This window comes from Arvicola amphibius, chromosome 3 (genome assembly GCF_903992535.2).
Source record: "Arvicola amphibius chromosome 3, mArvAmp1.2, whole genome shotgun sequence".
Taxonomy (NCBI): domain Eukaryota; kingdom Metazoa; phylum Chordata; class Mammalia; order Rodentia; family Cricetidae; genus Arvicola; species Arvicola amphibius.
In genome coordinates, this window is record NC_052049.1 from 154401172 (window position 1) to 154428281 (window position 27110).

Here is a 27110-nt window from a genome sequence, read left to right on the forward strand (position 1 = left end):
AGAGGCTGGAGCACTGTGAGAGTGATAGCACCCTAGTCTACACAGGGAAACAAAGGTCAAACTGGGACAGAGAGCCCTGTCTCAGAAAAAGTTTCCCTTTCTAGAATCTTATAACCTAGCCATGACTAGGGATCAAAATTATCTTGACAGACATTAAAAATATCAAAACTAAGAACATGGTTGTCAAATATATAGTATAATGAGATGTAGCTTAAAAAAAAGACATATTTTGGGGAAAATGCATGCTTAAAATACAGTAGGTCAGGACTGAGGAGATGGCTCAGGCTCAGGACTTAAGAGCACTTGCTGCCCTTGCAGAAGACCCAGTTTGGTTCCCATCATCCATGACTTCTCACAACCATCTGTAAATATTTCCAGAGGATCCGATGCTCTCTCTGGCCTCCACAGGCACCAGGCATGCATGTGGTGCTCTTACATACATGCAATCAAACACTCATACACATAAAATTAATATTTAACATTTTTAAGTTCAAAATATATAGTAAATAGTAAGGAGAAATACTTCCAAAGAAACCCTTTAAGTCTGCTTTATATGCCTGTATTATTAATTTGTATGAAGCTTTCTGAAACGTTTCACAAGGTATATTAGGAAGTAATTCACGTAAGACAGAACTAAGTAGAACAGAAAAACAAAGAGCTGTCTCTGCCATCTGGGTAAAGGTTAGCCATAATTAAATGTGCTGTGAGAAGCAGACAGAAACACCAAATATGCAGAATTCTACAGGAATTAAAGTGCTGTGGGCACATGGGAACAAGACAACCTAAGCAAGCCCAACAACAGTCTGAAAACTGATTATCCATGACATCCTGAACGCCAACATAAAGTATCTATGCCAAGGAGACGAAATTCCTCATGAAACCAGTAAATGAATATTCCAGCTTTTTCCCTCAGTAGTCATTAAGAAAGGATTTTTCATATAAGTATTGATCTGGGAGCCTGGGGACACTGCTTAGCTGGTAGAGTGCTTTCCTAGCAAGCACATGGCTCTAAGCCATGTCCTTAGCACCACATAAACCAGGCATGGTGGCACATGTCTGTAACCCTAGAAAGGAGAGGCAGGAGAATTCTATGCTGTCCTCAAATTCCAAAGACACCAGGCAAGCATGTGGTGCACATATATACATGCAAGACATAAACATAAGATAGAATAAATGAACCGCTAAGAAAATTTAAAACAGGTAAATGGCAAGAAGTATATGAACATTAATAATCCAACATTATTAATCATCAGTGAAATACAAATCAAAGCCACAGTCAGCTATCACTTGACATCTGAAATGGATAGCCTCAAAATGATGAGAGACGTTCTGCCTGGGGTACGAATAAAAAAAATTACCTGGTGATGGAAGCAAGGGAAATTAATACAGCCAGTATAGAGAACAATGGGGAGGGACCTCAAAAATTTAAAAACAAAACATCTATCAATCTCACTGCTGTGTATGGATCCAAAGAAAATTAATCAGTCTGTTAAACTGCTGTCACTGTCAAACTGTCAAATACACTCACAATACACAAGATACAGAGCCAAACTTAATGCCAGTAACAAATGAATTAATGAAGATACACACACAATGTGATATTATTTGGCCTTAAAGGAGGAGGTTACCCTGTCACTGTAAAACCCTAGGTGACCATGGAGGACAATGTATTAAGTGAAACAGTCAAACACAGAAAGTACTGCATGGGAAATCACTAATGTGTGCCATCTCAAGTCAATCAGTGCAAGCAATAAAACAGGATTTAGTGCAAGATTAGGAAATGATTGTCAAAAATGCCGAATTTCAACTAGATAAAATGGAGTCCTAAAGACCTGCTGTGTACCAGTGACTACAGTTAATGAAATGTATTTTTAATTATTTAATTACTTAATGTGTATATAAACATGAATGCAGCCCAAAGAAGCCAGAAGAGAGCATTGAATCCTCAGGAACGAAGTACCAGACAGTTGTGAGCAGCACACTGTGGGAGGTGGGAACTGAACTCAAACTTAGGTCCTTTACAAGAGCAGAATGAGCTAAGCTATAATAACCACAGAGCCAGCTTTCCATTCTCCAAAATACAAACTGTACTTAAAAGTTTACGTACCTCGGTTTCCGAAATGCCAAACTGTATTGCTGGCATGCGAGACCCACAGTAGGAGTATAAACGATAGGCATGAATTTTTCAATATCAGACATCAGCACACTATAAAAGAGCTTCTCATTTCTATCTTGCAGATCCATCAACAGAAGATACCTGTGGAAATTGGACCCAATTTTAGATCTATATCCAACAATCAAAATCTAACTGCAAAAATAGCTATTAGAAATCTAATTTCAATCAAGTATTAAGTACATCTTTAGTTAAGTAGAAAGCACAAATAATGAAGCCAGGCAGGGTGGCATGTGCCTCTAATTCTAACACTTGGGCAACTCAGGCAGGAATGAATACGAGGACAGCTTGAGTTACACAGTGAGACCCTGCCTTAAAAAAATAGCAACAATTTTTAGAAATATCCTTTAAGAAACTGGGGAGATGCTCAGTGGGGAAAGTGCCTGAGGCGCAAGCATGAGGACCTGAGTTTGAACCTCGGGGCAGAGGGGTCCATATCTATAACCTGGCGCTGGGATTACAGTCAAGCAAATCCCCAGAGCGCACTGGCCAGCCAGGTTAGTCAGTCAGTGTGCTCTGGGCTCAGTGAGTGATCCTGTCTCGGATAATAAGGTGGAGGACTAGAGAGAAAGATATCCAATATCAACTTCTGACCTCTACAAGTGCAAGTATGTGCATGCGCACACACACACACACACACACACACACACACACACACACACACGCACGCACGCACACGCACACATACACAAATGTATACATACAAAAAAACTCAACATCTCAAAGAATGAGGAAACACAAATTGGATTCCTACCATTCAAACATCACTACTATTGTGAAATAACATAATTTTGTTCAGTACTTGGACAGACATAGTCCTTATTTTATAATTAAAGAGATGAAAATATCATAGTAAAGTTTAACCACTAACTTAAGCAAACTAATGGCCCTTCTTTGTTTCCTTTCTTTCCTTCCTTTCTTTTTGAGACAATCTCACTACGCAGTCCTGGATGACCTAGAAACCCACCGTGCAAACCAGGCTGACATGGAATTTACAGAGACCCACCTGCTTCTGCCTCCTGAGTGCTGGGATTAAATAAATGCACCGCCACACCCAGCTTTTAGTGGCCTTTCTCCATGTAGTGGCATTTCTGGTCTAATTATCCTTCTATGCATAACCCTTTATGTATTTCAATTCAAACTACTTTGCACAACTAAAAAGTTGTGAAAAGTTGTGTTCAGGAACAACAGGGCCCTTTGCACTGATCTCACATGTGGGTTAGAGATCACTTAAGTGTGTGACTGTGTGCCAAAAGCTTAGTCTCTGCTATGCCAATTGGAACAGGGCTGGGAAATTCAAGAGGTGACATTAGCACTGGGAAAACTGCCCTCAGAAGAGACTAACATAGTTTCCACGAGCGCTTCTTCCAGAGGAAACTCACCTGATGAGACGGCAGCCCCCTCCAGCTATCAGATCCCATCCTGCTGTGGTGTGGATGAGAACCCATGCCCTGCAAGAAGCCCTACCAAGGCCCAGACTGCTCAGGACTGAAAGTCTGCATCACTCCGCCATAAGACGGCCGTCAGAAACACCAGTAATGACCAATGATCAATTTTAGAAACGAGGAAAGAAATTTTCCTGGGTATTTCTTCCTTTTGTGAAGAATATTCATGATTACATATAAATATATTAAGTAGATATGGACACATATAATTTTCTCATAGAAAAATTATCTTGAGAAAGGTAAACTGAGACTTCAAATGATCCTATAAATAGAGTAAATACTTTTAAAAAAAATCACTGTATTAGCAAACAAATTCTCCTTAAAGTTAACTATCCATTCCAAATCATGTAATACCCCAACTTTCTTTTATAAAAAACAATAGCAGAGAGTGTAAGAGAAATATGTTCATAAATGTGTTACCTGTCAAAGTCAGAGTTCAGACGCTCAAAATTCTTAACTACCCTCAGGACCTGGATCTCCTGACTGACGAAGCAAGGCGGTAACAATCCATGGATGTTCAGTTGCTGTCTCTCTTCCAGAGAAAATGCCAAATCCTAGGAAGAAAAGGAAAACAATGATTTCCAGAGGAGAAAAAGACAAATAGCACATAAGCACTGATCTGGGGAGGGCAGGGTCTAGCGCTGCTGGAAGTACAGCCAGCCAACCGTGCACTAACCATCTGCTTCCTTATCTACAGAACCTACGGTGAGAGTAGGGAATGGACAGGAAGAAACTACCGAAGAGCACACACGTGAGAGGCCTGAGAGACAGCGCACTCGGCCAGGAACGTGGCTGCTACGCAAACATGAGCAACTGGGATGTGAGGCCCAGCACACACACAAAAGCCAGGCCAGGTAGGTAGCACATGTCTGTAACTCTGGCACTAGGGATGGGGAGACAGGTAGACCTCCAGCTGGCCAGCCAATCGGTGAGCTCCAATGTCAGTGAGCGCTCCTGTGTCAAAAAAAGATTGAAAGTGATCAAGAAAAACACCTAGTCTATCTCTAGCCTCCACATCTGCATATACACATACACACATGTGCATACAAATCCACACACACACATACATAATACAGTATATACACCATATACATGTGTACTTGAAAAATGAAAGATACAATCATTAATGTCAGAAAATATTAACGTGAATTATTATCTATTTTTAAATGTGACTAGAAGTAGGTCAGCTGACACCTGCTGTGCTTCCAACTGTGAACTGGGTCAGGAAATAAACTGCATGATTCGCAGGGACCCGTTTCAACCCTCCACCTCAGGTTATCTCCGACCAGCCTTATGCAATCCTAGTTACACTAATTTCCTCCCAAACCCAGATGCAGCACATTTTTAGTCTTCCATGCATGGCATCTTTATCAAGAATAATCTTGTTGGCACCACACAGTTTGGACATAAGGCCTGTAGACTAAAGCTGGATTTGACTTGAAAGCCCTCCACCTGAGGACTAGCTCTGGTAGTATTGGAAGGCACTATGCAAGCTTCCCAGAGAGGGAGCAACCAACAGTCCTACCCTGCTGTAACACTTAAAAAGCACAACAGTGACCATCATGGCGAGAAATCCCTAAGGGTGCAAGTGGCACTCATACCTTGTATGTAATTGGGTTTGAGGCCTACTTAACTGAAGGAAAATGATTCCTGATACTAGAAATCAAGACAACTACCCAGGGCCGGTAAGGTCATGGATCTTCTAGAACCTACAACTGACACTTTACTAAAACACAGTGCTTCATAGATGCATTCTAAATATTTATCTTTCTACCCACAGATAATGTAGTTCTTACCATCTATCAAAGACGCTCTGTTTTGCAACAGATGGAGACCTTTACAGAAACCAGTCAAACTGCAGAGAACAAGTCATTACAGAATGTGCAGCCTCAACTGGTCCATCTATAACCCAACTCCTGCACCTAAGGTTCAGAGAACATCATGGAAAACAGGGAGGAAAATGGTAAGAGCTAGGGAACCAGGAAATACGCTATGGGGTTTTTGTCTCCTAAAATGACAAGGAAGTTTAATTCATGGTACTTCAACTACAATATAGCTGCCTGAACAAGACATGAAGAAGTATACCAGCGACAGACATGCTAATACAGAAGGGGGAAATCTCACATGGCTCCACCCATAAACAAAGAACCTAAGGAATATTGAGAGGAGGATAAAATTCTTCTTCCCCAGGGATGAGCCCCCTAACTTGTTATCCGATACCAAATGATCAGCCCTGAAGTCATAGAGATAACGAGTGGTGCTAAATGGCCTGAGCAGGTATATTTATATATGCAAGCCTGTGTGTGGGGAGGAGGAGAGAGAGACAAGAAGGAAAGTCCTTCTGTTGGGCAGTGGCGGCATAGACCCTTAACCACAGCACTCAGGAGGCAGAGGCAAACGGATCTCTGTGAGTTCAAGGCCAGCCTGATCTACAAAGCAAGTTCCAGGACAGCCAGGACCATTACACAAAGAAAACCCTGTATTGAAAAAAAAAAAAAAAACTCCCCCCAAAAGAAAGAAAACCTCCTTTTTACCTTCTTCTTTCAAGGCTGACCCCAAGTGCTTGATCCTAAGTCATTTCTAGATTCATCACCATTATTATTATTCCCATGTCAAATTATCTGTTTACATAAACATAGGTACTATAAAGTAACAGTAATTGTAAAAGACCATAGAACTCAAGAACGAACAAATAAAATAGAAATAAGGAGCTGATACAAAATGGACCTAAAAGATTTGTTGGAGTATACTACAGGAAGTCAAAGCAAAGAGGCCCAACATTTGTTCAGAAGGAGACTGATCTGGTAGACTGGGATGAGGAATCCTCTCTAGAAGATTCCTAGTGGAGATACTGAATCATAAAAGGCATCTAATTAAGGCTGGGCTGCTATTTCCTTAGGTCCATTATTAAGTGCTACATGGCATGATGGATGGTTGCCCTGATAAAAAATAAGATTAGACTAGGATAAAAAAAAAAAAAAACAGAGAACCTGTATGTACTTTCTGCCATGTGAGGATACAAGATGGCTGTCTGTGAAGCAGGAACTGGATCCCTCACCAGATACTGTACTGTGTGGACCTGGGGCTTCCCAGCCTTCAGAAAGGCAAAAATACATACCTAGAATTTTAAAACCCAGTCCATGATATTTTACCATTGCAGCCCCAAGATTAAGGCCTGGACCTTGTGATGCTGTTTCTTGACAGATGGACAGGAACACTAAAGACACAAATGGCTCTGCAGCTGTTCCCTCTGCCCCTGAATGTCCGTACAATGAGAACTAATGACTCCTGAATCCTGCCGTAACAACTCAATTTATTGCATACACAAAACAGGAATTTTCTCTGCTCCCCTCCCTGCCTCTCCTCTCCCCTTCAACCCTCTCTCTTGGTCCCCATGCTCCCAATTTACTCAGGTGATCTTGTCTTTTTCTACTCCCCATATAGATTAGATCTATTTATGTCTCTCTTAGGGTCCTCAGTTGTGGTCTAGGTTCTCTGGGATTGTGATTTCTAGGCTGGTTTTCTTTGCTTCATGTTTAAAAACCACTTATGAGTGAGTACATATGATATTTGTCTTTCTGGGTCTGGGTTACCTCACTCAATATGTTTTCTAGCTCCAGCCATTTGCCTGCAAATTTCAGATGTGTTTATTTTTTTCTGCTGTGTAGTACTCCATTGTGTAAATTTAACACATTTTCCCTATGCATTCTCTGGTCAAGGGGCATTTAGGTTGTCTTCAGGTTCTGACTATGACAAACAATGCTGCTATGAACATAGATGAGCACATGTCCTTGTGGTATGATTGAACATCCTTTGGATATATACCAAAAAGTGGTATTGCTGGGTCTTGAGAAAGGTTGTTCTAAATTTTCTGAGAAATCGCCATACTGATATCCAAAGGGGCTATACCAACTTGCATTCCCACCAGCAATGCAGGAGTGTTCCCTTTTCCCCACAACCTCTCCAGCATAAATTGTCATCAGTGTTTTTGATCTTGGCCATTCTTACAGGTGTAAGATGGAATCTCAGAGTTGTAAAACAGGACATTTTACATATTGAATTTTAGAAACACATTGCTGAGAAGTATAAAATGCTGTTCAGAAAACTGATTACATTATTCATTATGGTAAAACTACTTTTAAACTTAAAGCAACCAAAAAGGGATATTTGTCAAGAATCATCTGTAAGATGGAAGAAATAATTCAAAAGATTTTTCAATTGCATATATTCGTGTGTGTGTGTGTGTGTGTGTGTGTGTGTGTGTCTGAAACAGAAAAGATATTTGAACTTTTTCAAACTACAAAAAGAAAGACTGGAAAGATGAAAGGAGGGAGGAAGGGAAGGAGGGAAAAAAAGGAAAGGAGAAAATTTAAGGCCAAAAAAAAACCCCCTCAAATAAATACAAATGGCAACGAGAAACTGTGAAGCATTAAATGTTATACACTGTGAGTGCCTGCAAAACTACCAGCCAAAGTATGGTATTCTGAGAATACAGCTTGTGGTCAGAAGTACTAACACACGCTCCTCGCTCAAGGAACAGTGGCACTTGGCCATCTTCACTCAGAGTCCACCAGGCCTTTTTACTTATGTTTCCCCATCTGGTCTGATCGAGCAGACCTCTATACAGTATACCATACACCATGTAAACGAGAATGCCATCTGGAAATCTCCCCAGTCTTTGATGTTTAGTAATTGCAGACTCCTACACTGCTTGCCAAATATCTGCAGACACACTAAAGCACCAATTCATCTGTTAAAAACAAAACAAAAAAATACTAATAATTAAGGCTTAAACATCTGGTGAAATGAGCCAAGTTAAAAGTGAAAAAAAGGTCCCATTATTAAGTTTATATCATTTTGTGACCCTTCAGGGTGTAGAAAAAAAAATCAGGGACTAAGGAAACTTAACTAGAATCCCTGGAACTTTTAGGATAATACCCAAAATAACTACACAAAAATTGTATTAATTAAATCACTGCCTGGCCCATTATCTCTAGTCTCTCATTGGCTAACTCTCACATCTTGATTTAACCCATTTTTATTAATCTGTATATCACCACGAGGTTGTGGCTTACCGGTTTGTTTGTAGTATCAGGTGCACTGTTTATTTTAAAGGGTGCTTTTAAGACATATGGACTTCAACAAACTGTAAAGGGGCCTTTGGCATAAAACATGTCAAGAACTGCTGCAGAGAACTACGCTTCAGAGTTTAAGGCACACATACCTCTGACATAATACCAGAAATTCCACAGGCAGCTTCCTCCACAGGGCCACAGCTGACATGTAGAGATGCTTTCTGACTTAAGTTTGCTACTTTACTGAGCTTGTAAAGCTTGTTGCATTGGTCAGAATTCATTGTATACACACACACACACACACACACACACACACACACACACGCGAGAATTACTAACTATGAGAACTATAATCGACTCCACTGACTGGGGGTCAGAAAAGCCACAGTGCTACCTCTAACAAGCTGCAGACCCAGAAGAGTGGGTGCTATGCTATCAGGCCCGAGAAGCCCAAAGTACAAGATCCTTGAAGGGATAATTTTTTAATTTTGAATTTATGGAAAAAGGAAAACAAAACAAAACAAAAAAACACCCAATGTTTCAGCTTAACGACAGGCATAAAGAGAACCTCTCTTCTTGTTTATCCCTTCCAGGCCTTCAACTGGTTAAAGGTGGCACACCCACACTATAAAGGAGAATCTGTTTTACTCAACTCAAAGGTACACTCATCCAGAAACACCCTCTAAGGCACCCCTAAAAAGAAATACTGATTGACCAAATGGATGGACACCCCTGTGATACATAAAGTTAACATTACTCAGCTAATATTTTCCAACAAGTTATGTTGGAAAGTCCATGCTTCCGGTGTTATGTTAATTACATTTTGCTGCTGTGATAAAGTACCATGACCATAAGCAACCTGGGAAGGACAGTTTTATCTTCTCTTCCTTCTAATGGCCAAGGCATGAACTCAAGGTAAGAACCTGGGGCTGGAACTGAAGGAGAATCATTGTAGAAATGCTGTTTACCTGTTTGCTTCCTCGGGCTTGCTCAGTTACCTTATAGATCCCAGACCCTCCTGCCCAGGGACAGGACCTCTATTAATGTGCTACAGAGAAATGTAATGAGACCCACAAGACGGTAATAGTGGTACATTTCAAATGAGTAGCAAAATCTTAATGCTACATAAACTATAAAAGAGTAGTATTTCATTATTTCCAGAACTGATCAAGAAAAATGACTATGCAAAGAGATATGATCATAAGCTAAATAGACTAAAATACAATTATAAATATTAAAACAATGGAAAAGGAGAAATCCCAGAGTAAATATCAGAGAGACATCTAATAATGGTAGCTATAGATCCAAATGTAACAATCACATTAAATGTAAATGGTCTAAACATACAAATTAAAAAATACTGTTAGAAACTGGTGAAGGCTGCATAGATCACTCCTGCTTCTCCATATGGCAGCATTTCCATCTATACATTGTAACTTGATATCTGTGACCCCTTGAAGACAGCAATAAATACCTTCATGCTACATGTTGTTCTCAAAGAAGGAAAAATTGTTTTTCATTTTCCTGATAAACTGAATTTTTCTAATGACTTTAAAAATCATAAATTGCCTGAGAAATTTGAGAATGGAATTTATCTGATATATCCTGCACTTATGAAGTTTAAAGTTTCCTATCTTAAGATATAAGGTATTAGACTTCTCCTAGATGTCATACAGTGACTTTTAATTTTTTAAACTTAACTTTAAAAGATAAAATTTAGTTTTCATGATTTTAAATTTGAAAATAGAAATTGTATTTGTTACATATATTGGGGAAATGTACACACTGTAGAATGACTTAAAGTAATTAACATGTCACCCCCACATTCCTTATAAGAACACAGAATTTAGGAAGGTGTCTTTAATACGATGGTGGTTGAAAATTACTTGATTTATATTGATAACTATAATAAACTTATTCTGAATTGACTCATCACTATAAAGATTTCATTCTCTCATTTACATTTTGTTTTTTATTTGGAGTAGAATTTCTAGTTGATTTTTTTGGTCTGATTTTGGAAGATATTTTAGGTGGGGCCTCGCTGTGTGATCCAGGTTGATGCACAACTCTCCATGCAGTTCAGCTGATCTCAAATTTGAAATCCTCCTGCTTCCACCTCCATTTAATTTTTCAGAACATGAGCCCTGCACTGTCTGATAGAGGATCTTCACCTGTATTTCTTGTTTGTGTTTTTCCATACCTTTACTTGGCCATTCTGTAACAGTTTGTTCTAGCTATTTGAGACAGGGCATCGTGTGGCCCAGGCTGGCTTCAAACTCAATATGCAGTTATAGATGACCTTATACTTCCAATTCCCCCCCACCCCTGCTGCCTTTACCTCCTGGGTACTGGGTTTGTAGGCCTGCACCACAATGCCCAGTTTATGCCATGCAGGAAATCAAGCCCTGTACTTTGTTCAAGATAGGAATGAACTCTACCAACTGAGCTATATCCCCAGCAGTGCTCTGAATAATTCTTCTGCACAGTGTAGTTAGAGCTTTATCAAATAATCAAAAACAAGTTTTAGTAATCCAACTTATTTATATTCACTGATCTGACCAATGTTTGATCATGATCCTATTATTACATTTGCTGTATATTCTAAAAATAGGGCATTAGACGTCGAATTAGTAAAAAGTTTAAAGACAACAGAAGGATGAGCATTGCAAGTTTCAATTCATTTCAGCTAATGGCCCAAATCATGAACTTAGTATCGAGCTCACTAATCAGACCTGTCACTATAGTAACACTCATCCTCATGTCAAAATTATTTATTTATTTTGATGCGGTAGTCTATGCCAATAATCCCAACTACTCAAGAGACTGAAGCAAAAGATCAACTAAATTCAAGGCAGGCTTGGGTAATTTATAAATGCAAAACCTTGTCTCAAAATAAAGGAGAAGTGGGGAGGGCTACAGTTAGATCAGTGGTAGAGTTCTTTCTGAACGTACAAAAGACCCTGGGTTCATTGTCCAGTATTAAAAAAAAAAATAAGATTTTCCAAGCCTCTGATAAAATCTATGACTTTGACACATGTGCATAGAAAAACAGGAAGCTGGGCTGAACTAGAGTCCCATAGGCAACGCTGAGGACAAAGAAAAGAGTTACTCTGTAAAGATATTCCTTAATAGCTTTCTCAAATCTCCAATTAAAGGAGCCAAAGCAGGAAGATCTTAGACTATGAGACACTGACTGATTGCTAGCTTACTTTTTTCTCAAATGGAAATGATAGACACCACCAGAGTGTAGGAAACACAAGCGAAAGTATTACAGTTGAAACTTCTTTAATCACATGTGTGCATTAGATGGTCAGGGCTGCCAACATAAAGGATGGTACACAAAATGAATTTATTTCTCACAGTTGTGAAGGCTGGCATCCTGGTATCCACCTACTGGCAGGGCGGGTTTCATCCTGACGTCTCTCCTACTCCACCGACTATCAGCTGCTCCCTGTGTCCTCACAGCTCTCTCTTCTATAATATACCTTAATAATTCTCATTATCATGGCATCAGGGCCTACCCTAAAGATCTCCCTTCAATTACGTAGTTAGGGGCCTTACCTTTCTGATTACATTCTGAGGTACTGGGAGTTACAATTCCAGCTTAAGAATTCTGGAGTCGCCGGGCGGTGGTGGCGCACGCCTTTAATCCCAGCACTCGGGAGGCAGAGGCAGGCGGATCTCTGAGTTTGAGGCCAGCCTGGTCTACAAGAGCTAGCTCCAGGACAGGCTCTAGAAACTACAGGGAAACCCTGTCTCGAAAAACCAAAAAAAAAAAAAAAAAAGAATTCTGGAGTCATGCAATAAATAGCATAATAAGGCTTTTCTAACATACGCGCGCACATGTGTGTGTGTGTGTGTGTGTGTGTTAATTTATAATATAGATATACTATGTCACAATCAAGTCAGAAAATACCTTTGAAGACTCTGAATAATTTAAAAGATATTGTAACTCTTAATACTGTACTGCAGTCTTTGGCTCCGTTCAATCTTCATATTCCTGTGAATATTCATGATGGAATCACCATCATGAACACAAGCACTCCTGCTGGTATTCTTAACGAGGAAAAAAAAAATATATCAGTGACCTTTTAGTGTAAAAGCTCTGGAACTCCTAGTCCCATAATTTTCCGAAAACATTTTCTATTGTTTTAATCCACAGTTACCAGTTTAGACTAGTGAGAGTCCAAGATAAACCATCTTCTACCTTCAAATTCAAAGGCTCTGGGTGTCTGGGAACAGAAGGGTTGCTGGTTGACTTAGATATATGACAAATCTACCTCCATAGCCTCAGGAAAAATAATGGTATCTTTTTCATATTCTCTCTATTATACAAAACAATAATCATTTGTCTTAAACTACAGAGCTTTCTGCTCCTAATCGTAAGATGTGTTTCTTTCTCTTTTCCTCATAACAAACCAAAGTAGCTCTTGATAAGATGAAAAGCAGGCAGCTATGCAGTACTTCTCAGAAATTTGACTTTTAGATCCCAAAGTTAATAATGCAGTCCAAATTATACTTTTTTGAGAAACTGTCACTAGCTACAACTGGATCAAAATTCCTATAATACCCAAGAGGGGAAGCATGTAGAGACGCATAGGAACAATCACAGATAATAAAGTTATCAATTAGTGTTTTCCTACCAATGCATAAACAAAGTGAGAAATAATAAAAATAATATTTTATTGTACATATAATTTTAATTTTTGTACAGTTTATAAAACATAAATATTGACCACATAAAATTTCTGAAAACACAATATACAATCCATCTAAATCAAAAGCTATCCTAGAAATGAAAAAATTTAAATTAAACATGCTACATATACATATCTATATGGTGGGCATAGATGAGCATCTTAAAATAGTACTTCAGGCTGCAGAGTACGGTGGCTCACACCTGCAATTGTAGCACTCAAACTGCTAAGTCAGGAGGATTGCTTTGAGTTCAAGGCCAGCCTAGTCTATATAATAACTTTCAGGCCAGCCTGGGATATACCAAGTGAGATCCTGTATCAAAAAAAATTTTGTGTGTGTGTGTGTGTGTGTGTGTGTGTGAGCTATGTTCATAAAGATAGTAAATCCCATAAGCATGAGACAGATGTACTTTCCAGTTATGATGGAGTCAGCCTGAAGTGATACACATTTGATTATTAGCAAGTAATAAGGTTCAGAATTCTGAAGGCCCTATGTCTCTCAGGTTTTCTATTTCATGTCTACTGTTAACTTTGATTTTGCCAATTTTTACCTCCTTAAGATTATCCATAAGTTGGTGTGAAAGATCCTTCTGTCTGTATGTTGCTTTTCTTGGTTAATGAATAAATAAACTGCCCTGGCCTGTTGATAGGTCAGAACTTAGGTAGGCGGGGAAGACGGAACTGAATTCTGGGAGGAAGAAGGCAGAGTGAGAGAGACACTATAGAGCCGCCAGAGTCAGACATGCCGGAACTTTGCTGGTAAGCCATGACCTCGTGGTGATATACAGATTAATAGAAATGGGTTAAATTAAGATGTAAGAATTTGCCAATAAGAAACTAGAGCGAATGGGTCAAGCAGTTTAATTAGTACAGTTTTTGTGTGGTTATTTCGGGGCTAAGCTAGCCGGGTGGCTGGGACAAACAAGCGGCCCTCCTCCTGCAACAGTAAGTAGTGAAAATTTCACAGATTGTAAAGATTAAGCCAAATTTTAACATTTCTAACTATATTCCATTACACACTAACAGACTGAAATGAACTTTAGGCTTCAGTGTAAATGTGCATTAGTTAGATGTAAGTTAATTAATTAGAAAGTTACATTTGTGGGCATACTGCCTTAAGATGATGCCAGAACTAAGACTTGGGAAGCCACCTGCATTTGCTGGGGTAGTAGCTAATGCCTTTAATGGGAGCATTTGAGAGGCAGAGGCAGGCAGATGGCTATGAGTTCAAGGCCAACCTGGTCTTCACAGTGAATTCCATTCAGGCCAGCCAAAGCTACACAATCAGACCTTGACTAAATAAATAAATAAAAACCGACAAAGTAATAAATACAAAATAATATGGGACAACCGAGTGTATAAGTGTTAAGCATTAAATAATGATAATGGAAATAAGATAATTAGGAAAGGCTTCCCCAGGGAAATTATTACTGAATCAATTAATATCATTTTAATTCTAGGAAGTACACAACAAAAATGGAAAGAAGAAAATCATCAACTATAGTTTAAGCTGAAGACTAAGTCTGGGAGTTAGTCAGATGAATCTGAGATATATAGGAAAACAATAATTTTACTTCAACTTCACAGGGAAAACACTCTGAATACCTGACTAACAGAAGGAGAGAGTGAATGAAACATTAACTGGTGGGGATGCTGGAGATGTTGTCTGTGTGTGTGCGTGTGCGTGTGCGTGTGTGTATGTGCGTGTGTGTGTATGTGTGTGTGTGCGTGTGTGTGTGAGCGCGTGTGTGTGTGCGCGTGTGTGAACAAACAAACTGTGTGAGGGTGCCTCTAGCTGTGAGCACCCGATACAGGTTCTGGGAACTGAACTCAGGTCCTCTGCAAGAGCAGCTGTCACTCCTAACCACTGAGCCATCTCCCCAGCCCCAACAGATGGTTTCATCCATATCTATATGTAAGGAAATAATACTAACAAAGTGTGTCTTAGTCACCCAAAGGCAGGACCATAAAATTCTTTCTACAACCAGATGACAGGCTAGGCTAGGCTATTAGGAGACATTAAGAGAGTTAAAATTAGCATCATCCCTTTGGAGTCAGGTCACCTAAAAGTAAAAAAAAAAAAAAAAAACAAAAAAACCTGAATTAAAAATCCTGTCCTACTAACAAAGACAGAGGACTCTTGAATGTTCGACAATGAAGAAAATCCCAGCTAACCGCTTTCAATGACATTACTTTCATGAGGCACCATACTGATCCTAAGGCTAAATAAATTCATTTTATTGATTGCCCCAGGATGACCCAGATTTTTTTTTTTTCTTTTTTGGCTTTTCGAGACAGGGTTTCTCTGTGTAGCTTTGGAGCCTATTGTGGAACTCACTCTGTAGACCAGGTTGGCCTCAAACTCATATAGATCTGCCTGCCTCTGCCTCTCGAGTGCTGGGATTAAAGGTGTGCGCCACCGGCTAACCCAGATTTCTAAGCCACTATTTTCTCTGTATTTGATATATTGCAGAAAAATCTGTGAATACATTAACGCTACATTTTTCTACCATTGGTGCAAGATCTTTGTGACAATGTTATCCTAAATTGGCATCAGCTGTTACAGGACAGGAGCTTCTAAACACAGTGGGGTGAGCATACCTTTGCTAAGGGATGGTCAGGCCTGTCTACCCACTCTTAACAAACACTTCAATCTTGACTCAAGAAAAGCAAACAGGTTATACTACTCAGGTGATCTTGTCAAAGCAATCCAGGATTTCATCATAAATTAGGGCAGGCAGGTAACAGGTGAAAGTCGTAAGTGGTTCTGTCACGCCAAAGTTTACCTTTGTTCTAGTGAAAATAGGCCTCGACCTACAGAGTAATAAAGGAAGAAAAAAAATCAAACTGGCAATTAAATTTATTTTGAGGGAAAAATAAGTAGGAAAAGTTAAAATTTTATAGCATGTACTATAAAATAGATATAATAATAAATAATAAAGATTTGTAAATGTCACCACAAAAAAATTGGAAACTCAAACTAGCTATAATATATGAAATAATCACACATCTTGAAGTTACTAATAATGATCAACAAGTCACGAACAACACAACTAGCGGGGAATGAAGAGATCCACTTCTTAATAAAAAGGGAGGTTCACTAAAGTGATAACCCAAACGAGCGAACAGGCCTCCATGCTGACACTCAGGTCGCACTCCACGTACTGAACAAATTGGAAATGTCAGGAACACACACACACAACAATCTAAAGACAAACCACGCTGTAAAATAAGACCTATTATTTAAAAAAAAAAAAAAAAGATTGATTCTAAAGTGTTTTCATTTAGGAGAGTTCTTGGGTGTGGAGTGGGAGAAGAGATGTCACAGCTTGGGAAAAAAGAACTCTGGTTAGGGCATACACTGAATTTCCTTTCAATAAAAAAAAAAGAGAGAGAGAACAGGTTAAAGAAAATAATAACTTCCCAAGAGCTAGAATTTAGAAAGAAAAATAAATAAATAAAATAAACGGCTTTACCACAATCTCACGTAAATTTTCCCAGCAAGGCATGCACGCAGGGTTCAAGAGAAGCCACCCATCATGTATCCTTAGCCTCTTAACCATACCATCCCAGAAACCAGGAGGCCCTGCATCCCCCACATGGTCGATGGGCTCCCAGGCACTCAGAACCCATCTCTGTTCAGGCTGGACCAGCAGAGCCACTGTCTCCACCGCAGCCTCCAGTCATTGCCAGTCCAGCCAGTCACCTGTACAAGGATGGCACATCGCGGCTGCCCTAGCCGCCCGCCTGCCACCCTCACGGAAACCGCTCAGCTGCCACACTGGTCCACACGTCCCTTCCCGGGCTGGGCTCCTGGTTCTCGGGAGAAGGGCAGACAAAGCAGTCCGGGGCACAAGTTACATCTCTCCCGGGGGTCCCCCAGCGGATGCCGAGGGGCGCGGGTGCCGGCTCCGCCGTGGCCTCCCCGGACGACCCCTCGGTGGGACGCGGGTCCCCGCGGCCCACGGGGCCCGGAGCGGTTCGCTGCGGGGCCGCGGGGCTCACCTTGTTGAGATGCGGGTCCCGTGTCAGCAGGTAGCCGCGCTGGTGGGTGTGGCGGCGGCGGGGGGGCTCGGGGCTCCATGGCCGGCACGGTGGCGGGGCGGGCGCGGAGTGCGGCGGGCGGCGGCCGCGCGAGGGAAGGCCCCGCGGCCGGGGGCGGGCGTGGGTGGCGAGAGGGGGTGGCGAGGCGGGAGGAGCCCGCGCCTAGCCGCCGCCGTCGCGGCCGGGCGGCCCGCGAGAAGCGCTGAGTCACGGCGGCATCGGCCGAGCCGCCGTGCGAGCAGGCGGGGGCGGGGCGCCGGGCGGGCGGCGGGCGGCGTGCGGGCCACCTGGGCCCCGACGGGTGAGGGGCGGGCCGCCCGGCGTCCTGGCTTCCTCCGCGTGGTCCACTGTCCTCCCCTAACCCCGCCGTTCTGGATGCCAGCCATGCCCCGGTGCAGGAGGGGATGAATTTTGACACAGAAAGCCCAGGCCTCGATGGCACTGGGCGAGGGAGCGACTCCTCAGCTGTTTCTAAGTAGTGTCTAATGGGAATTTTATCTGAATGTGATAAGTGGAACGGCGTTAAGAGTACGGGGGTCCAGTGAACAGCCCTACTGGGCTTAACGACAGTTTTCCTGAGTGTTCTGGAAACCAAGATGTTAATTTTGCAAGACTGTGGTTTCTTCTTTGATGAAAGAGGGTCAGAATAAAAGGTCTGCCAGTATTGAAATCCTGTGGTTGTATTATTGATATTTATACTTGAAGATTCAAGGACTGGATAAGTAGTCCGATCCCATTCCGCCAAAAGGAATGGCTAATTAAAAAAAGAAAAAAAAAAGAAAAAAAAAACAAAACAAGAAAAATTAGCCTTCAGACGCCAATGCCTTCCTTGCCCCCTTTCTTTTTAGTTAAGTAGGATGGCCGGATTCTATGGTCTTCTAGACACTTCAGGACAGCGAGTATATATTGCCTTTGTACCAATAAAATAGACGTTCCTACATTTCTAATTGTTTTACTTCACCTATCAATACAACAGAAGTTCTTGGGCTATGTTTGAATGAATACAGAAGTTGCTTTGGCATACTTTTAAAATTGAATAGAATCCGGTATTTTATAGAGAACATTTTATTAGCATCGCAGAGTTCTTCAAAAACAACTCTTGTATTGAAGTACACCTTTCATTGTGAATTTTATAATCCATAAATAATTAACCTCATAACATCTGAGAAGAAGGTGGGTGTACTTTACAAAGCTCACTCTCCTAAATTAGAGGAGGCACTTTTCAATTAGAGTCCTTTGTGTGAGCCAAAAACAGTTTAACAGCCGATCTCAAAGATGGTCAAAGGGAAGCAAAATAAAACGGTATAATGAAGCTGTTAGCACATAAATTTAGAAATGTTACTCGTCCATTCCTGTTTCTGGGACTTAAGGTCTGTAGCCAGGAACACAGATATAGAATAACCCATAAAGAGCAAAAGGCCTCTTCCTACAAGCCAACATTACAAAGGGTTAAAAAGAACAAAAACCCTCCAAGGTAGGTAAATGTCATACCTTTTACTTGTCTGTTTGCTGCTTTTCCTCTGACAGTTCCGGTCTTCCAAGGAGCTATTTTGTGCATCCAAAGAACCAGCTCACCATGTGTCCACAAGAACACCACACTTTTCACTCTTTCTAATCGTTTGTAAAATTAGATTTTATTGCCAAAAACGTAGATAAGCAAGTGCATAAATTTGAAAAAAACAAAACAAACAAAAACAAAAAACAAAACTCCTTTGCCTTCACTTCCCTTGGAAGAAACTGCACTTTGCAATGTCACTCTGTGCATAATTGATAATGTGAAGAATGTTAAAAATAGGTGCCGGAGAGATAGCTCAGCAGTTAAAAGCACTTGATGCGCTCACAGAGGTCTCAGGTTCAGTTCCCAAGGTCCAAGCGGTGTGGCTTACAACTGTCTGGAACTCCATCCAGTTCCTCAGACACTGCGTGCATACGGCACACTACATGCAGGCAGGCAAACATTTATATGCATAAAATAAATTATATATAAAATAAAATGTTCGAAGTAGAGGCTGGAGCTGTGGCTCCTCGGTCAAGCACTTGTTTAGCATGACTGAAGTTCTTAGTTCAACCTCCAGTGCACAAGGTATTCAAAATGCATTCAAAATATTTGCTGAACCCTTACTATATACTAACCTTCAGGCTGGGTCACCAGTACACAGGCTGTCAATATACAAGAAAGGATGTAGACATCTAAACTATGAGAAATTAGAGTGTATTTCAGCAATTAGCAACATGAAGTCTCATTTAAAATATGCTTTTAATTTTTTTTTAAGCACAGGATGTTTTCTCTTTAAGTACCTGAAAATATCTTTAAATGGTGGAAGCATTTTCTCAGGGGTAACTACAAGAGAAAACCCATAATGCCTCACTTTACATGTATGTAGCAAACATGTCCTCCACTGAGGTAGCCCTGGAAATATTCCATCAACACAGAATGGGAAATTATTCATGTAGACATACATAGCTGACATACTTGTCCACCAAAATGCATTAAAGCAACTAGTTCAGAATCTGGACTCTATAGTCAGAGTTCCATGGCTTATTCTGGCTTATCTGTCCCAGATTTGTGTGCCCTTGACAATTTAGTAAGCTGCCTGTCTCCCTTACTTTCTTTAATAATAAGAACTATATATTTGTGAACTGAAAAGAAAAGAAGTCAGGCATATCATTCTGGTTTCCTAATTTTATCTTTTTTTTTTTTCTTTTTGAAGTGGGAACATAGTTCCCCCACTGCCACAAATATGCAGTTGAGTTTCCCATGTTTGGGGAAACCTCAGGGGTTGGCCGACTTGGAGTGGAATAATGAGCTTTGCTTTAGGAAAGCTGCCTACATGACCATGGTATTTCCCCTGCCAAGTAAGTCTGCAATTTACCTTTTACAATGAAAACATTATCATCTGCCACTACAAAAAGAAAATTAATTTGGGTGTTATCTATGTTTTACTTTTGTGCTTTGGTTTTGGGTTTGTTTGTTTGTTTGGTTGGTTGGTTGGTTGGTTGGTTTTGGTTTTGTTTGGTTTGTTGTTGTTGTTGTTGTTTTTGAGATAGTTTCCCTAAATAACCCAGGTAGGCCTGGAACTTGTGATCCTTCTGCCTCAGCCTCTCAAGTATTGTGACTACAGGTATATCCCACCATGCCTGACTTCTAAACTTGCTTTAGGAATACAAATTTTACTTAAAATTTTAAGAGTTAAAGGCCTTCGTGTTACAAAGCAGAATGAACAGACTTTATATGGTTAAGTATTAACCTTGTGTGATTGATAATATTGTGCTCAATTTTTCTGTTTGTATTCAATTTTCTTTTATAATAAAGTAAGTGGTTTTTGAAATTGTTTTTGTCTGCATCCTATTTTTTTTTAATTCAGAGAAAAGATACGTGGAAACAGATTCATGGAAGGATTTTTGTTTTGTTTTGGTTTGGTTTTACCAGATATCAAATAGCTTCCCCAATATGTAATTTATCTATCTAGGTCTAAGGTCAGCTATGAAGTGTATGCTAAAGTTCGCCTTTCTCATTGGCTTCTCTAGGCTGAAGAGCAGGAGCGCTGTTCAGTCTACAGGAATGAGAAAGTGTTCCTCTCCAAAGTGGAGAAGGACATAGAGTATCCCAGTCGGGTGCAACACATACTTCATTGCTCTGTGACATTGCCTCAAGACAATTAAAGAACGGCATTCACCATGTACTCTCTGCCTAATGGAAGAATGGTCTGGTTTCTTAGTACTGGCCCATGGCTTCTCACATGGCCACAGCGAGAGGAACAGACATGCCCATCAAGTTTCAGCTACTCTGAAGGCAGTATGACTTTTAAAGCAGGAATTCATCAAGCCAGCCTAGGGAACATAGTGAGTGAAAGCTTATCTCAAGAAAGAAAGGGAAGAAGAGGGAAGAGAAGGAGAGGGGAAGTAAGCTTGGAATAAAGTATATCTGCCTGGCAGTTGGGGCCTGTCTGGTTACATACACATATGCCCTGTTTCCCTCTGTATCTGTCTTCAGGGAGTCTCAGGGTATCTTCATACGTGGCTCCTCATTATGGGCTGATTTGAGGTTCTCAAGCACTACTAAACAATCAACATGGAGCCTGGCCTGTATGTATGCCGAGCAAGTATTCCAAAGTACAGGCTAGACAGTGTTTTTCCTCCAGATGACCTAGCCTGGGAAGTCACATATTGCCAGTTTTCTGTGACTCCAAAGCTGTTCCAATGGGAGGAATGTCAAAGTCACATTGTAAGAGTTCGCTCGCTGCAGAAGCGGTTGGAGCAGCTTTGAAAATACGCTCTTCCACTGTGGTCTGTGAAGCGCTCTCTTCAGCTGTGCCCATCACTAGCTCACCTAGCATATGTACTGGGTGATAGGCTTGACATAGATTACAGACAGGTGTATAAAATGTGTATCAGTAATCAAGCTGAGAAGATCCTAGTTCAGTAAAGTAATTTTAAGAGTGCATATATCAGACTGGTAAAGTACCAGAGCTCATGAGGACCCGAATCAATCCCTAGAAGCCAGGCTTGGAGCACGCACTTGTAATAATCCCAGCATTGCGGCAGCAGACATGAGTGGGGCCCCTGGGCTACCTGGGCCCCCTGGGCAGCTGGCTTAGCCTATCAAGTTCCAGGTCACTGAGGGATCTTGTCGTAACAAGGTGGACAGCTCCTGAAGAACATACGAGGTGACCTCTGGCCTCCATACATGTGCGCACATATACATATGAGCCCACGCACAAAGTATATCGTCACAATTCAGTTCAAATTCAGACTTAAACCCTTAGGGTTATTTTCAGTATATCTGTTGCCATGGTTACTGCTGATAACTGTCTAGGAAGAGGTTTCAAACTGCCTTCCAAACTCCTTTCCTTGTGGATTAGTGAGATGTATTTTCTTTAAATTTTTTGAAAAATAGAAATTCCTTAAAAATATGTTGACTCATTCAGAGAGTTAAATTACCCACAATACAACATTCTGCAATGTACCTGAAGTATCATAGTTAGATCACTAAATTACACTAGTTTCATAGAAGGTTAACAAGGAGTCATGAAAGAATTACATATTTGAGACAGGCCAGCTTGTTCTAGAGAGAGCGTTCCAGGACAGCCCAAGCTACAAAGAGAAACCCTGTCTCAAACAAACAAACAAAAAATATTTGAAACATGTCTGAGCCTGTTCGAACCATGCATTACTTAGCTGAAATAACAGTATAGTAATAATTAATAATATTAAAAATAATGCTGGAATCTGAATAGTAATGCTAAATAATTTTTTTTTTGGTTTTTCGAGACAGGGTTTCCCTGTAGTTTCTAGAGCCTGTCCTGGAACTAGCTCTTATAGACCAGGCTGGCCTCGAACTCAGAGATCCGCCTGCCTCTGCCTCCCGAGTGCTGGGATTAAAGGCGTGCGCCACCACCGCCTGGTGATAAATAATTTTTTTAATTTAAAAAAAATATGTGCCAAAACTGTTAACAGTACATTTTGTTTTATAATTCTACCATGTTTGAGGTTTCCATAAAGGGCAAATATTATTTCACATGCAGGAAAAGCATTTTAAAAAGTTTGCAGCATGCCGGGCGGTGGTGGCGCACGCCTTTAATCCCAGCACTCGGGAGGCAGAGGTAGGCGGATCTCTGCGAGTTCGAGGCCAGCCTGGGCTACAAGAGCTAGTTCCAGGACAGGCTCCAAAGCTACAGAGAAACCCTGCCTCGAAAAAAAAAAAAAAAAAAAAAAAAAAAAAAAAAAGAAAGAAAAAAAAGTTTGCAGCATACTTGGAGGTGGGGGTGTGATCAATGCATTATTCTGTAAGGTCTGGGGGATCACAGTCTTTTCTCCCTCGTTCCTGATATGGTGGAAGCTGCGGGTCAGCAGTCTATTTCATCAGCGTCATGGATAGTGAAAACTCCTGACAGCTTACCAGCGGGCACTTAATCCTGCCACAAAATGCCAGTCTAAGATGGGCCAGCTAAATTTCATAATACCGTAGAGTGCCAAACACCTGTGCAGATCCACCCAGCTCTCCTTACTCTGGAGTAACTAGATTAAAAAACAAACACAAGTGGTCTGAAGATAAAAACCTAAAGCTAAAAAACTTTGCAGAAAAGTCAAACTTAAAAAAAAAAAAAACAATATAGATCAAATTTACAATTTAACCCTGATTTATCTAATTAACAGGTTATCGTATGACTTAATTAATTAATATACAACTGATTTTCAAATACAACATGATGTTAATCTTTAAGTAATTATTTTATGTAGATTTTTACTTCTTGGTCTCTATATATTCTGAACATCTTAATAGTAGAGAAAACCCACATATATTTTTTTTCAAATCAAAGTTTGACTTGGAAAACATGTTAACATTTTTAAACGTCTTCTTGGGATGAGAGGCAAATTCTCGCTTTTAAACTGGCATTTACTTTGAGTACCATGTTGAACTACTTGCCTTCTTATTTAAAGAATTTTTTAAAAAGTAATCAGGAAAAGTCCTCAAGGACAGAAGAGTTTTATTAGGTTACTTTATTTCCTTTGAGTAATCTTAACAGACAGACTATTCTTGCTTTTGGAAGCCAACTCGTAACATATAAACTTTGTTAACTCAGAGCCCAGAAGCTATATCTGGTGGCTAGCATCCAGAGCTCCACCAGCAATACAAGTAAGCCAGTATTAAGTACCAGCTCTCCCTCTGTAATGCCACCAAAGTTTGGCTTTCAGTGTAGTCCTAGGCAGACAGTGCTGATGTGCTCCAGACTTTCTGGTTTGTGGGGGAGGCAGTGTGTTGAGGAAGGTTGTGCCAGAAGAGTTACACAAGAGATTCATTCATGGTGGACGAAGAGACCTGAGAGAAAGCACGTAGGCCAGGGGAGAAATGGGGAATGTTAAAATAAATTTTGTCATCGTGAAAACAGCAGGATGAAGCTATTCTTCTGAAGACACACTTAGATTTCTGACGGGGAACTTAGAAATCTTTGGACACGAACAAAAAAATATAATTAAAAATGAAAAAATCAATTTTATTTGGTAAAAGAGGTTTTTGTTTGGCTGTTGTATGTGTTTCTTTTTTCTTTTCTTTCTTTCTTCTTTCTTTCTTTATTTCTTTCTTTCTTGTTGTGCACGTGTGTGTGTGTGTGTGCGCGCGCACGCGTGTGTTTTGAAATAGCCAGGCTTGGGTCCTTGTTTTCCCTAAGAATTCACTTAGTCTTTGAAGACTTCCCAAGAAGCCTGGAATTTATACAGAGAGAGGAATCTTTATGTGTAATTGTTTACAGTCAGCCTGTCTATACTGAGATTTGAAGATATATTTTCTTTGCTAGAGCCCAATGCCAGAGATTACCTGCCCCCAGCTCCCCAACTCCCTCACCCACCCCACCCACCAGGCTGTTTACCTTCTGTTGCTAATGGAAAGAGAAAGTTCCCAGTGCTGCTCCCTCCCCTTGACTGTGGAAGCTGCTCTGTGGTGCAGATAGTGGTGCTGATAGAAGCAGACCATCTCTACAGACAGTGAAGAGTCCCACCCACAACTCCTCCACCCCCCAGTCTCTCATACACACTGTTCTTGCATCTCTTTTCTTTCTTTGTCTTTTAACACCATAACCCCAATACAAGGGGTAGTGTTTGTACAGAAACAAAAAGACTATGCTGAGCTGGAAAGGGAAGAAAATTCCAGAACACAGGCAAAATTAGGGCCCAACGTATAAAAATATTGAATGAAAAGCCCCCGAGTTCTTAAAAATCAGTTCTGTAACAGTTCTAGGTAAGCCAGAGAAAACTTTAAGATTTTACAGGTCGGAGTGGGCATGGCTACACGTACCTTTGGTCCCAACAGTCAGGAGGCAGAGGCTCTTAGATGTCTACAAGTTATAGGGCAAGCTGATCTACATATTAGTTCCATGCTATCCAGGGCTGCAAAGTGAGACCCTGACTCACAAATTAATTAATTAATTAAAAATAAAAGTTTTACAGGCCAAGTCCTACAGACTTTAATTCATACTTTGATTTATTCACTCTGCCTATGTGCAGGAAACTGATAGGCAATTATTTTAAAATATATGTGACTTAATACCAATATCACACATACACATAGTTTTCATGGTAATCCCTCTCTAACACCTGTTGAAGAGATACTACCCCTAACTCATGGAGCAAAACTAGATGTGCATTTTTTTTTATAAACAGACCTGCACAGATACAAAAAAAAGGAAATAAATAATAAAGGCACATGCCTTTCAATTTCTGGGCAACTGAAGAGCAGTAGAAAGGGACAGCGTAGCACCTGAGTTCTACACTTAATGGCCGTCTCTACATGTACCCTGCTCCCTCCAATTTGTGACAATAATACATACTGAATTTTCCAGAAACCAATGCTTTTAAACCCCAAACACATTGTCAAGTTGTTCCTTCCCTCAGTGATACAGATTTCTTTTGTTTGGTTGCCCTGCTAAGAGTCTAGCATCTATACTTTCTTACAGACAGAAGAGCCCTCGGCAAGCTACATGAAGAAGGAGGAGGAGGAGGAAGAGGAGGAGGAGGAATCCCCTTAAAAGATCAAAAATAATGTTTTAAACAGGATGGTTAGCCAAGAAATTAGACTTTTTAAAATACTTAATTTTAATTACATGCGCCATGCAAGCATGAGGATTAAAACTGGGATCCCCAGAAACTCACAAAAATGCCAGGTAAGATGCTCTCATGTAAGTCCATCCTGGGAAGATGGAAACAGGGGCTCCAGAGCAAGCTGGTTAGCAGGATTAGCCATATCAATGAGCTCTGGGTTTGATTAAAAGACCCTGCCTAGGGGCTGGAGAGATGGCTCAGCGGTTAAGAGCATTGCCTGCTCTTCCAAAGGTCCTGAGTTCAATTCCTAGCAACCACATGGTGGCTCACAACCATCTGTAATGAGATTTGATGCCCTCTTCTAGCCTGCAAGCAGACACACAGACAGAATATTGCATACATAATAAATTAAAAAAAGACCCTGCCTGAATGCATAGGAGGAAAATTCCCAACAGCAACCTTAGATAATAAAGAATACAGATTCTTTAATATATGTTATATGATTCAATAGCTCTCCTCATACAAATAAGTTATAACTAAGAGTGCTGCGCACCGCGCCCCCGTGTCTGCGTTCGGTGCGCTGGCACCCAGTTTGCGAGCTTCGGGCAAGGGGCTGGAGGTTAAAATACACAGACACACACAGACAGAGAGACAATGACACGGGTCATCCTTGAATTCCCCAAGAATGCCCCCTTTATTGTGTTCAGGGGCAGATTATATAGAGATAGCCACGCCCCAGCCAAATCCATCAGAAACCACTCTCCTGCCATCAGGAACTCCTGAAGGTCTCGTGCTCAGAGCAGCTGTAGGCACTCAGATCAGGGGATTACAAGAAATTCAGGATCTGGGCTCTCACTGCTCCCAACAAAGAGCTCTTACATTGTTTTCTAAAAATATGAAAACACATACACACACTACACAATTCTTTTCAAAATTTTTCCCTCCCAGCCTAGGTCATAGATTTTCAACCACATAATTTTTGTGTATGTGGTCAATGTCAACACTTGGTGTATGTGCACATTTTTCTATATATAGAAAGTTGAAAGTTATCATGAAAGTCTCAAGAAATCAAGAACTCATGCCCTAGGCATTAAGAACCTGGGCACTGAATTGTCAGGGCTTCGGAACTTCCTTCGTAGAG

General features: G+C 40.7%; 1 protein-coding gene and 1 pseudogene across 1 annotated transcript in view; both read right to left on the bottom strand.

The window, feature by feature from the left end:
• Window positions 1-27110, bottom strand: part of Me1 (malic enzyme 1) — a 138980-nt gene that overhangs the window by 98326 nt on the left and 13544 nt on the right. The window contains exons 2-4 of the mRNA XM_042054733.1: window positions 17396-17596; window positions 4039-4172; window positions 2108-2257 (exon numbers count right to left, since the gene is read on the bottom strand). Of these exons, the coding sequence (XP_041910667.1) occupies window positions 2108-2257; window positions 4039-4172; window positions 17396-17596 (485 nt within the window). The remainder of the gene's footprint in view (window positions 1-2107; window positions 2258-4038; window positions 4173-17395; window positions 17597-27110) is intronic.
• On the bottom strand, window positions 20144-20298 carry LOC119810963 (annotated as a pseudogene).